The following is a 13,546-nucleotide window of genomic DNA, read 5'->3' on the forward strand; positions in this document are numbered from 1 at the left end:
AGAATTGTAGGAATGGAGGTTCAAGGTCATGCTTTAAGGGTCCTGGCTCATGATTCAGAATAAAGACATCAGAAAGGGGTCCTTAAAATTAGAACAAAGACCAGGACATTTACACGTAAGACAGGTAGCAGGTGTCAAGTGATGTTTGGGCCAAGAATTGGGGTCCCTGGACTTTCACCCCATTCCTGTTTCATCTCTGGGCTGAAATTTACTATGCATAAGACAAGTGGATTAGAAGAGAAGCCCTTTTTCCTTCTAATAGTTTGCGATTCTTGGTGGAGGTTTAGTATTTAATTTTGTTTTGTTTTTGTTGCTTTTTGAAAATAATTTTTAAAAATTGAATCAGTTGTATGCCTCCAGATATGTTCATTGATAGCTATATTGATTGGCCTGACTTATCTTTGTAAGTCTAGAAATGTTGAAAATTTTTAGAAAAATGTCATAGAAATATATTTAAAAAAAACAATTAAAAACACCTACAAACTTGCAACCCATCATTGGAGTTCTAATATATTTTCTTCCAGGTTTTTTTCTCTATATTTGTAGACGCCATTCATTTTGAGATCATTGTAAACCCACATGCATATGTAAGCAAGAATATAGAAAGATCCCAGGACCCTTTGCCAGTTCCCCCCAGTGATCTTAGGCAAGATCCCAGCCAGGGTGTTGACACTGATACAGTTAAGATATAGAAGCGTTCCATCAGCCCCAGGACCCCACATGCTGCCTTTTATAGACACACCCACTTCCTCCTTAACCTCTGGCAAACACCAGTGTTCCATGCTCTATAATTGTGTCATTTCAAACATATTATATAAATAGAATCATACTGCTTGTAACATTCTGGGGCTTTTTCAGCTTTTGCGTATTCCAGATAAAGCTGCTATGAACATTTAAGTTTTTGTGCAAATGAGTGTTTCCTATTATCTGGAATGAATGTTCCAGAGTACAGTTGCTGGTGTGTGTGTGTGTGTGTGCATATGCATGTGCATGTGTGTGTGCATGCACATGTGTGTATATTTTAAAAAATAAGCCTAGGATTATACTATGCATGTGCATAGAATAATTTTATCAAATTTTAGTATAACTTTAATGGAAAAACATTTGTATAGCATGGTCTTTTCCAGCAGACTGAATTCTTGAACGTGGAAAGACCAACTCAAGGACGTAACCTCTTCCTTTCCTTGGGGACTTGGCCTGCGTGGTGGTGTAAGCCATGAGGAAGCTTCTAGAGCCATGTCCTAGCACAGCTGGAACAATAGGGTGACTTCCTTTGGGCAGAATTTCCTGAAAATTTACACATAGAATTTTCTTTAGTGAATAAGAAATGTAGTTTAGCATTTTAAAAAATCTACAAAATTATTTTATAAAATAGTCACAATTGCTAATGTTCCATATAAATTCAGATTTGAGGTCTTATTTCCTTTATATGCAAACTAGAGGCCCAGCATGCAATTGAAATCACGTGAGGAGGTGCCCCGCCTCCTGCCTTGCGAGGGTGTGAGGAGGCACCCCGCGGGCTGCTGCGGAAGTCAGGCCGGACCATGGCTGTGGGTGGCCGGGACCCATGCCTGACTTCTGCCCCAGGCCCCCCCTGGCCCCCTGCCTGTGTCCGCTCCGGGCTGCTGGAGCTGCCGTGCCAGCTCAGGCAGGCCCCCCTGTCTCTGTCTCCGTCTCCGCTGCAGGCCTCACCTGCGCGTCCAGCCTCCTCCTGTCTCATTGTCCCGTTATGGCGTCCCGGCCTTATTTGCATATTACCTCTTTATATGTTAAGATAGTCTACTGTGTTCTTTAGTGTGTGTGTGTGTGTGTGTGTGTGTGTGTGTGTGTGTGTTAGCCATTCCTTCCAACTGTGCCAACTCACTGTCACAGTTAGTTCACTTTTCTCTCTGAAGTTCACCTGAGGGGTCCGGGCCAGTGTATCATCTAGGCCAGTGGTCAGCAAACTGCGGCTCACGAGCCACATGTGGCTCTTTGGCCCCTTGAGAGGGATGTAATCCACATGTGGCTCTTTGGTCTCTTGAGTGTGGCTCTTCCACAAAATACCACGGCCTGGGCGAGTCTATTTTGAAGAAGTGGCGTTAGAAGAAGTTTAAGTTTGAAAAATTTGGCTCTCAAAAGAAATTTCAGTCGTTGTACCATTGATATTTGGCTCTGTTGACTAATGAGTTTGCCGACCACTGATCTAGGCCTTCCTGGCAGTGGGCTGTTGCCCGAGCAGGTGAGCTAGCTGCCTTTAGCACTGCTTGTTGTGTGGCGTGGCTCTGCATCTCCAGCGGCAAGCAGGCGTCCACAGAGGAACTACCTGGGTGTGTTGGACTCTCGGGTTCTCACCCCTGTCTGTCTGCCGCAGACTCTGCAGGGCCATCAGGAAGATCCCTGCTCAGTGGTTAGCACTTCCTGCTCAGGCTCACCTGCAGAGCCTCCTCTTTCCCGGGTTGTGCATGTCCTTGCTGGTGCTTTCCCTGGTGCGTTACTTGTGCACGTGAAAGCAGGGAGAGGCCCTCCATGGGGGGACAACAGTGCTTGTAGTGGTCACCCCAGAAGAAACTCAGACCTGGCTTTTCTGGGGTTTTCTGGAAAGTTGGTCTCATTGAATTGTGTTTTGTAGTGAGATTTCTTCTTTGTGTCTGGTCTCTAGAAAGGCCGTGTCAGTGTTAGGTTTGATAGAGTTGTCCGTGACGGTGAGTAGGTGAGGAGGTAGAGAATGTCTGCCCCCACTTAGCTGCTTACATGGCTCTCAGCTCCTTCAGGTCGGAGGCCAAGTGCCACTGCAGGACGCGGGGCCCACACGCTGCCCCCGCCGCACTCCACCAAGCACCTGCCTTGTGCAGCCCGGCCTCTGTGTCTGCTCTTCCCTGGCTGCCCTCCGTCCCACGTGACTAGTTCCCATTGTGTCCTGGGAATTTCCTCTGTTTCAGCCCCCACCATGTGGGTAGGATTTGCCTGTTTATTTTTCTGATCCCTCGGTGGATGGTTAGCTTTTTGACGGCGGAGTGTTTAATTCATCATTGTATGCCCAGGTTCCCACTCACAGCATGGCATGGAGGACTGGGGAAGTAGAGAGAGTAAATGAGAAATAATGGAATAAATGAGACATTAAACCCAGCATGCCGAGAAAGCAGTGCACGGTGTGTTTTCCCCTCCCCTCTATACCCAGATCTGGGGTTCAGAGGGCCACAGAGTTCTTTCCCATTTGCTCCACTATATGTGCCCAGGGATGCACAGCCAGTAAGTTGGCAGAGCTGGATGCAAAGCCCATCTTTAAACTAGTGTCCCTCCAACATGCATGCTTTTCCATTCTCCCAAGGAATTCAGTGCTAGCTGTGCTGTGTGCTGTTGGGCAGGTTTCCTAACCTCTCTGGTCTTTTGTGAATTCATCCTTTAAAAAAACGGGCAACAGCATTTCCTCTCCCCTGAGGATCAAGTGAGGTAATGTAACCCACGTGCCTGGTGCAGGCAGCCAGCACTCAGTAAGCACCGTGTCCTCTGCCCAGCCTGCTTCCTCACTGTGGTTCTGTGCCCGAATGCTGTGCACGGTGCTGCACTGGACATCAGAAACCTGATGACAGTTTAAGGGACTTAATCTCACAAACTAGTTTGAGTCTCTGGAAAAAGAAGATATCAGTCTTGGCTTTATCTGTGTTTTATAGTCCGTTATCTAACAACCTCACCCAAAGGAGGTCAAAGCAACAGATACTTACTTATATCAAGGTTATTTTAACCCCCCTGTGCCATGGTTATTAGGATCCTAAGTCCCTGACAAATTTGAGCTGAAAAAGCACCATTTTCCCCCCCATTAGACATGTATAATTTTGCTTTGGATTAGATCCCAATGGAACATTCTAGCGGAGTTTACATTTTCATGCCCCAAATATTTTCTCCAGTCTTCTGCGACAGAGCAACACAATAACAGGCTAGGGCAGATTTTCAGTTAAGTGGTCGGCTTCTTTTAGACTTGTCCTAAGAGCATAGCTTGAGTCGATGAAGCTTAACACGAGGAAGCTCATTTTTTATTTACACGATTGCTCCTTTTAGCCACGTCAGTAGGCAGATGTCTTAACCTTTGTCATGGATCATACTTTAATTTGTGCGTTAAGGAGACAGTAAACAAATGAAAGAAGGAAAATAAATTGAGAGGCATCCTCAGATAAAATGTAGAATTCCAGGGAAAATCGAAAGAAGGCCACCCGGATTTATGCAAAGGGATTAAAATAGAAGAAGAAAGTGTTATGTCAGATAGTTTTCATCAGCACACAAGTCAAGAGATCGCTATGGAATATGAAGAACTAAATGTGCAGCCCTCCCTCTGGCTCGGTCCCTTCTCCCGCACAGCTGGGGTTCAGCCCTTGCCTAAGGAGTGGGAGCTCCCCCATCCATGCCGCGTCTCTGATTATATCCTTATAGAATGTTCTGTGTTGTTCCTAGCATTACATCCCTCTCACAAAAATAGCAACTTTTACTGAGCTCTAGTGGGTGCCAATTACTGTGACTTTTATCTACATTATTTTATTTTGTTTTCACAGTAATTCTCTGAGTTAGGTATTATTATTACCTTTCTTACTTTTCAGATGGGGAAACGTGTGAGCCAGAAGTTACCTTACTCATTGTCCCTGAGCTGTAGGTCGCATAGATCTAGGAGAAATGAATCCACCCAGATCTGACTCCAAGACCATGTTTCGGGACCTAGCCAGTGTGGCTCTGTTGGTTGAGCATTGTCCTATGCACCAAAGGGTTGTAGGTTCGATTCATAGTTAGGACACAAGCCCAGGTTGTGAGTTCAGTCCCTGATTGGGGTGTGAGGCAACCAGTGGATGCTCCATTCTCATTATGATGTCTTTTTTTCCTCTCCTTTCCCTCCCTCTCTCTCTAAAATCAATAAAAACTTAAAAAAAAATCATTATTCCATTCTGCCTCTCCTTCTATATTATACCCATTTTGAAGGCCAGGACCTAGTTCTGTATTTATTGAGTCTGTATCGTGGGCCAAGGCTGGGCCCTGGGGAGTAAGCTCAGCATGCTTCCTGCCCTCATAGAGTAGCGTTTTCAAATTGTGGTTTGCAACTCGTAATAGCGAGGTGTGAAATCAGTTTGAGGGCCACATCCAGCATCTAAGAGAAATAGAATAGAAAGTATTGGGATGCATCAAATATTGTGGTGTGTTTTATTAAACTACTAGAGGCCCGATGCACGAAATTCATGCAAGAGTAGGCCTTCCTTTCCCCAGCTGCCAGCACTGGCTTCCCTCCGGCACCTGGGACCCTGGCTTCCTTCTGGCCGCCAGCAGGCACCTGGGACCTGGGCTTCCCTCACAGCCCCGGTTTCATCCGGAAGGACATCTGGTCTAATTAGCATATTTTGCTTTTATTATTATAGATGTGTATAGTAGTTTACAGTATAAACTATATAGTAGTTTACAGTATTTCTTACTGTAGGTTGTGGTGGAAGTGAGGTGGTTTTAAACAAGTATGATAATAGATCAGATAAGTGATTATAAACTGCCATAATGAGCTATGAAAACAGCACACCTGTGACAGGTGTCTTCTGAGAGGGTAACATTTGGGCTGCGTGACCTCAAGGAAGAGAGTAGCAGGATGTCAGTGACCCAGATCGGGGAACAGCAGGTACGAGAGCCCCGGGCCAGGTAGTCAAAAGTAGAAATGGTATGGACCATAGCAGCGGGCGTTAACCTCCAATAACCTCCTTCTCCATCCCCCCCAGTTGTGACAACCAAAAATGCCTACAGACATTGCCACATGTTCTGGGGCGGGGGTGAGGTTGGGGGAGGTGGCAAAATGGAGGACTTGGAGAGCTGCTCTAAGGGAAATTCCAGGCTAACATGAGGTGAAGTCTCCCAGATTGAGAATACCCTCTATTCCATCTGCTCATCAGGAGAGGGCATGGTAAGACTAACCCCCACCCCCCCGCCCTTTCTCTTCAATAGAAAAAGTTAGGTTTTATGACTGAGCGTTCCTAATGACTTCAAGAAAGTCTGTATACATCACTCCTTGCTATAGAAACCGTTGTGTAAGTGTGGTGGGGTTGCCTTGCAATGTGTACTATCCTAAAGGTTAAAAATAAAAGAGGATTGATAATGGCTCAGCTGTTTTATCTAATTAATTGACTCCATTCCTTTTCATACAGAAGTGGACCCAGCCTTGGGCAAGCCTACTTTGAGTTGTTTTTCCAATAGTGTTGATTGGTTTCCTTTGTTCTCCACGCTTAACCCAGTCCATCTTGTGACCAGTGGCTTGTAATTCGGTAACAGGAGCTATTTGTTCTGAGGCCCCATTTTCTCTAAATTGATATCCTGTCTTTTAATCTTTCCTATTTTGCTCCATTTTGTAACCTCACTACATTTCTCCCAATAAATGCTCCATTGAAGTAACTCAGTTTATTCTGAGTTGGGTCTTTAGGGATACATCTTGTTATTGTATGTTGGCAATTGTCTGTTCCTGAAGAAAAATTCCATTCTTTAAACCTAGAATTTTCCTTTCTGCTATTTTGGATAATCTTGTACAACTAAATCCCCTGTTGATTATTGTACATAGGAATGAGTTTTGATCATTCAAAGGGCTCCCCTTAAAAATCCTTGAATAAGAGCCCTAGCTGGTTTGGCTCAGTGGACAGAGCATTGGCCTGTGGACTGAAGGGTCCCGGGTTCAATTCCAGTCAAGGGCACATGCCTGGGTTGCAGGCTTGATCCCCAGTAGGAGGTGTGCAGGAGGCAGCCAATGAATGATTCTCTCTCATCATTGATGTTTCTATTTCTCCCTCTCCCTCTCCCTTCCTCTCTGAAATCAATAAAATATATATTTAAAGAAATCCTTGAATAAGATTGTTGGTATTATCAACCCATTGAAATCTTTGAAAATTCAATCATATGGGGCAAAAGTAGGTTTATATTTGTGAGTATGCGAAACACAGGATTTATTCTTGTACTAGTAGCCCTGCACACGAATCCGTGCACCAGTAGCTCGCTGCTGCCCTCCAGTAGCTCTCTGCCTGCTGCCCCGCCCTCCTGTAGCTCCCCCTGCCCCCTCCTGTAGCTCTCCACCACCCGCTTGTAGCTCGCTGCCCCACCCTCCTGCTGATCTGTGATCCGGTCGTTATGTGGTTGGTCGTTACGCTTCACGGCATAATGACCATTTGCATATTACATCTTTATTATATAGGATTATTATTTTCCATACGAATAACATGTATGCCTCACTCTGTATGCATTAACATCCTGAATTCATGGGGCTAGTTTCATCCCTTACATAGGATTTCTACTTTGATATTATCTTACCAGTGAGGCTGTCCCAAGCTACCTAATATAAAGTAACCTCTCTCGGTACTTAGTCCCCTAACCTTCATGATGTCTTCATAGACATTCCTCACCATCTGTGATGCTATATACTTGCTTGTATGTTTGGGTCCTCCCCCCCTTCCTTATTGGAATGTAAGCTATATTCCTAATGCTTAGAACACGCCAGTAAATATTTGCTTGAATGAATGAATTTTCTTAATTTACCAGACACTTATTTAGCACCTTTGATGTGCCAGACATCATTCTAAGATCTTTACAAATATTAATCCATTTCCAAGGGGATGGTTATCTTTGCCTTTCCTTCACAAATACATTTTCTCTACTATTCCCCTTTTCTTGGAAATAATCATTGTTTTGAGCAGCTGCACTCCTATATCTTAGCAGAATGTTTCTTTTTCTGTTCATAGCCTCTTTTTTTTTTTTTAGTTTTATTTTTTAAAATATATATTATTGATTTTTTACAGAGAGGAAGGGAGAGGGATAGAGAGCTAGCAACATCGATGAGAGAGAAACGTCAATCAACTGCCTCCTGCACACCCCCTACCGGGGATGTGCCTGCAACCAATGTACATGCCCTTGACTGGAATCGAACCTGGGACCCTTCAGTCTGCAGACTGACGCTCTATCCACTGAGCCAAACCGGCTTCGGCTGTTCATAGCCTCTTGTTTATGTAACTGTTTTCTTCCATCATGATTTCTTCTCCCTGAGGTCATGAGGATTGTTCTAGGTCTCCTGATCACCCCTCTCCTGGAATGAGCACGGGCCCAGGTGTGTTCCAGAAAATATCTAAGGAAACCAGTGTAGAAGGTGGGGAACTCTATTTACAGGTCATGGCCTTTTTTTTCAGTGGCCATGTGACCAGCTCTAAGCGGCTTACTTGTGCTTACAAATGGTCTTGCTGCTCCCAGCACATTAAAAAACAATGCAATGTTGACATAGGACATAAATATTTAATCACTGTTCATATATATTTTAGTGTCTAAGTGTTATACCGTGTGTATTATTTCCAAAAAAGCAGAATTGACAGAAATACAGACAACAATTTTAATATTCTAAAATTATTTCTGTCCTCAAATTCTGGGATTCTCCATCTACCTTGACAATTCGTGGAAAAAGTTGTTTGTTTTCATGTTGGGCAGGACTTGATGGTGGTGAGCTTGCAGGAGGTAGTTTTGCTGGCTTTAGTGGTGTGTCTTGGTTCCTACGAGAAAGACTTTTCTGGGGAACTTTAGTGACCGGTCTGCCAGTTGTGTTGGCAGGAGCTTTGAGCAAACAGAGTGAGGAGAGACCTTCCCGGGAGTGCTGGGAGCAGAGAGAGGACAACGCACAGGGCTTCTGTGCGCTCAGCTCGCCAGAGGTTGCCTGGCCCCGCCCAGTTCTGCTTCTGCGCCCACCCTCACAGTCACTTCCGGTGGAAGACCAAGAAACCTGCCAGGTGGTGGTGGTTCTGGCAAACGTGCCTGGATTGACATCATGGGCATGTAGAAAGCTGGGGAAGGCAGAGGGTCCAGCTGTTGCTTCAGGGATTTTCCATATTGCCCTAATACAGCGGCCACATGCGGCTCTTTGGCCCCTTGAGTGTGGCTCTTCCACAAAATAGCACGGCCTGGGCAAGTCTATTTTGAAGAAGTGGCATTAGAAGAAGTTTAAGTTTACAAAATTTGGCTCTCAAAAGAAATTTCAGTCGTTGTACTGTTGATATTTGGCTCTGTTGACTAATGAGTTTGTCGACCACGGCCCTAACATAGCTACCTGTACTTTTAGCTTACATCTCTCTGCTTAGCTTTCTTCCATGTTATTTATGAGTTAAAATGCAAGCGTGGGTGTCCTGAGTGTTTCCACACTCTTGAATGTGCCTGTGCATTTTTCTTACCACCTTGTTATCCTGGCATACTCCACCCTGAGCACCCTCCCAGGGCCCCAGGCCTGCCCCAGCCTGCGGGTGCTCACGTGGCAGGGTTGGCCACCTCGCCAGGGGTGGGGCTGCTGGGAGGGGTGCATCTCCTGGTGGGTGTTCCAGCACAGGAAACAGCTGGGGAGAGTGGCTGGTCCTCAGAGGGCGAGCAGGGTGTCTGCCCTGGCCTTGAGCAGTTTCTCAGGACTGGTTTTGAACAGCTCTTGTGGTTCACATGGAAGAAATGCCACTGCTGAAGTTTTAATTTTTCTCTAGAAAAAGAAAACATGCCATTTTCCGTGGCTTATGAAAACCATCGAATTGGTACTTTTGCTTTTTTTGGTGTGTCCTTCTCTTTTTGCAATAACATACCATTTGTTGCCATGTAGGCAACTGGTCAATATTTAAAAACAGAATCCCCAGTCATAAAGTTCTGCAAATATTCCAGAAGGTTATTTGGTGTGTGTATGTGCACACATGAGAATGGGTGTGTATGAAGACTGCATATGTTCATGTCTTTTAGGTTCTTGTTTTTTGTTTTTTGTTTTTTGCATCTTGGAGTTCTTGTTTTGTTTTGAGGATGGACGTAATAAAAGTGTGAAGTGAATAAATATGGAGTAGACTCCATAATTAAATGATGTTACTACATGAGTTTGCATGTAAAGCTGGACAGGCTTGGTCAACAGATGGAGTTAAATGGTTAACCCGAAACCAAATCAATTGTGAGAAAGGAGGACTGAGTAGGTTTGAGAAATCCATGCACGTTCGGTAATTGGTCTGACAGTATCAGAGTTGTCCCAAGTACATGTTAAAGCTGGTATCGAGCACTCACCATGAGCATTTGCGAGTTTCATGAAGACAGGCTGTCAAGCAAACAAACTGATTTTATTTTAAACTAGAGGCCCGGTGCACGAAATTCGTGCACGGAGTGGTGTGTGTGTGTGTGTGTGTGTGTGTGTGTGTGTGTGTGTGTCTGTCCTTCAGCCCAGCTTGCACCCTCTCCAATCTGGGACCCCTTGAGGGCAGTCGAACATCCCTCTCACAATCCAGGACTGCTGGCTCCCAATCGCTTGCCTGCCTGCCTGATTGCCCCTAACCGCTTTTGCCTGCCAGCCTGATAACCCCCTAACCACTCACCTGCCAGCCTGATTGATGCCTAACTGCTCCCCTGCTGGCCCGATTGCCCCTAACTGCTCTCCCCTACTGTCCTGGTCACCCCTAACTGCCCTCCCCTGCTGGCCTGGTCACCCATAACTGTCCTCCCTTGCAGGCCTGGTCACCCCCAATAGCCCTCCTCTGCTAGCCTGGTCACCCGTAACTGCCCTCCCTTGCCAGCCTGGTTGCCTCTACCTGCCCTCCCCTGCCTGCCTGGTCACCCCCAACTGCCCTCCCCTGCAGGCCTGGTTGCCCCTAACTGTCCTCCCCTGCAGATTTTTTCCCTCCCATCTGCCCTCCCCTGCAGGCGTGGGTCCCCCCGAACTGTCCTCCCTTGCAGGCCTGGTCACCCCTAACTGCCCTACCCTGCAGGCCTGAGTCCCCGCCAAACTGCCCTCCCTTGCAGGCCTGGTCCCTCCCAACTGCTCTCCCCTGCTGGCCATCTTGTGTCCACATGGGGGCAGCCATCTTGTGTGTTGGAGTGATGGTCAATTTGCATATTACTCTTTTATTAGATAGGATCTGAGAGGGGATTTGTTTTGCCTAAAGATCACATGAATGCTATATATCCCGATAGTGAGGGGAGAGCATCCAGGGATATTTTTCAAACATTCCTGTGCAAATGCGTTCCAATCTTTGAACAAATCTGTAGACGTACAATGAATTTACGTACCACTTCAATGGAAGAATGTTATTATGAAGCTTTGAAATATATGATCCCAAAATAAAAAAAAATAAAAAAAATAAATATATGATCCCATGTGAAACATTATGCAGTGAAACCAAACTGCTTTCTAAAAGCTTGGTTAGCCAGTTTCTTAACTGATTGATATCAGTTGGAGAAATAGGCAGAGAAGTGAACTGTAAGGTTATAATTTTTGTGGTTTCCAAAGGATGGTTAGCCCCGAACTCATGTCTCTTTTAAGAACATCGAACAGCAACTGTCAAGATAATTTCTTCCCTTAAAAAGAAATGGGTGGCACCAAGAAAATGAAAAAGTTTTCTGCAGTTTGTTTTTGTATTGGCCAATTCAGGATCTTGTTGCTGAAATGTGTATTGTTTGTATGGTACGTTCAGGAAACTTCTAGAAACTCTTGGCTGCTGATAACTGAACAATTGAATTCATCCCATCCCCTCTTTCAGGTATTCACATATAAGCAGAGCACAATTACACACCAGAAGGTGACCGCTATGCACCCCACGAACGAGGAGGGCGTAGAGGACATGGCCACCTTGACGGAGCTGCACGGGGGCTCCATCATGCACAACCTACACCAGCGATATAAGAGAGACCAGATTTACGTAAGTGCCACTTCGATGCCCTCTAAAAGTCCCTCAAGTTTGACTGCCTTTTTTTTTTTTTTTTGTCTTTTTTAATTTTCAGTTATGGTTGACATTCAGTGTTATACACATTTCAGGTGTACAGCATAGTGGTTAGACATTTCTATAACTTACAAAGTGATGCCCCCAATAAATCTAGTACTGTTTTCAAAATCATTGTTTTCAAAGAGTACTTCCTGCCTTTTGAGAACCTCTAGTGAAGGTAAGTAAAACTATGTGTTCAAATGATTTGCCAAATTAGAAACGTGGCTCGATAAATCATGTTCTCTGTGTTTATTGCCTTGATTTTATTAGAGGGATTACTTAAATTGAAGGGTAATTTGACCTTTCTTCTCCCGAATGCGTTCTGTTTGTAAGTGTTCTGTTGTACAAAGAGGGCAGGAGGAGTGGTTTGACTTCCTCAATTAAGGGTTGGGAAAATGTGGATTTGCGAAGCAATGTACCTGAGCTTAAGCTTTTTCTCCTTTTATGATTTCCTTTTTTTTTTTTTTTTCTGGCTCTGGATCCCACCCAGGGATATATTTGGATTCAAGGGAAGCCATCTACTTTACTTGTGGGATCTGTTTTGAATGGAGACATGTCCATAAGAAGCAGACATGCACATGTTTCTCTCAATGTTTATGAAATGTGACTATTTCTGCATTATAAAGTAATATTTAAAACTCACTCCTATAATAACCATCTTTTACATTAAAGTACATATATATTATTACATTATCCATCAAGATAGAATGGCCTGTAGATTTTACCCATTTTATATCTGCCTGTTTGCAGGTTTTTATAGGAGACTGGGACAACTGTTCATATGTGTTTATTTTTCCTATCAAGTTCAAATTCATATAGCTTTTAATAAAACATTTGAATATTGTGTGACAACCCTTCATCTTTGAATAATTTTTGTTCTTTCAGAGTTACACTGAACTTGGCTAATATGTCTGTGATTATGATGAAGAGTAATGTCAGCTTTTGGAAAAGCTAGTAGCTAACTGATACTTAAGGCATGCTTAGGAGTTAGGGCCCTCCAATTTACCTACTTAGACCAGGAGAGAAGAGTTGGGAAAGAGGAGGAATGAGAGATTTGGGGGTTTGGGGCTTCATTTTATTCATCTTTTTAACAAGCATGTTTATTTGCCTTCTCTTTGCATTGGGAAAGTGTCATTTTTGCCAGATCGACTTAATGTTTGCCAAATGTTTTCAAACAGCCCTGTCTAGAGAAATTTCATCATGTTGTGGTCCTCTGACGTGCTGAGTTTGCTTACACTAAGTCTTCAACTTTAAAATGTTTTCCATATGTTCTTCAGAAAAGGTAACGTTCATACATGTCTATGTAAAAGTGGCTGTGTAGTCTGTGTCTTGCATGTGCTGGCAGGACGCACATTTATTCCTCTGCTTCCATCTAGAAATCTCCTGGGCAACAGTGAATGCCCTCTTCCCAGGGAACGCTCACAGCGCGGGTGTCCGAGTTCCCATGGACCGCACTGTGTTTTCAGCATTAAGTATCCGACAATTCCATGTATCTACTTGTTTACATAGCACATTCCTTCCTCAGTTTGTCAAGGACTTACTTATTTTGCCTTTCTGGAGCCAAGGACATTGCCAGGCACCTGGTGGTTGTGCAATAAATGTTTGTATAATAAATGTCAGACATATCAGAAAGAACCAGTTCTGGTTGGTAATGAAATGTGAAGCTAGGTTGAAATATTTTTTATTGGTGCATGTCTCTTGTAGGTGAGTGTTTCAGAACTCATCTCTTTTCATGCAGGTCCTTCTTACTCTACGTTTAATAGTCAAGCACAGGTAAATCAATTAGGAGGAGAAAAATACTGCCCAATGGGTTTATTTAT

The 13,546-nt window shown here is 44.3% G+C and overlaps 1 protein-coding gene across 1 annotated transcript in view; it reads left to right on the top strand.

The window, feature by feature from the left end:
• The window catches only part of MYO10 (myosin X), a 207,344-nt gene that overhangs the window by 77,476 nt on the left and 116,322 nt on the right, over nt 1-13,546 (top strand). Inside the window, exon 3 of the mRNA XM_008151670.3 lies at nt 11,505-11,663. Within this exon, the coding sequence (XP_008149892.2) occupies nt 11,505-11,663 (159 nt within the window). The remainder of the gene's footprint in view (nt 1-11,504; nt 11,664-13,546) is intronic.

The sequence above is a fragment of the Eptesicus fuscus genome, chromosome 4 (assembly GCF_027574615.1).
Source record: "Eptesicus fuscus isolate TK198812 chromosome 4, DD_ASM_mEF_20220401, whole genome shotgun sequence".
Lineage (NCBI taxonomy): Eukaryota > Metazoa > Chordata > Mammalia > Chiroptera > Vespertilionidae > Eptesicus > Eptesicus fuscus.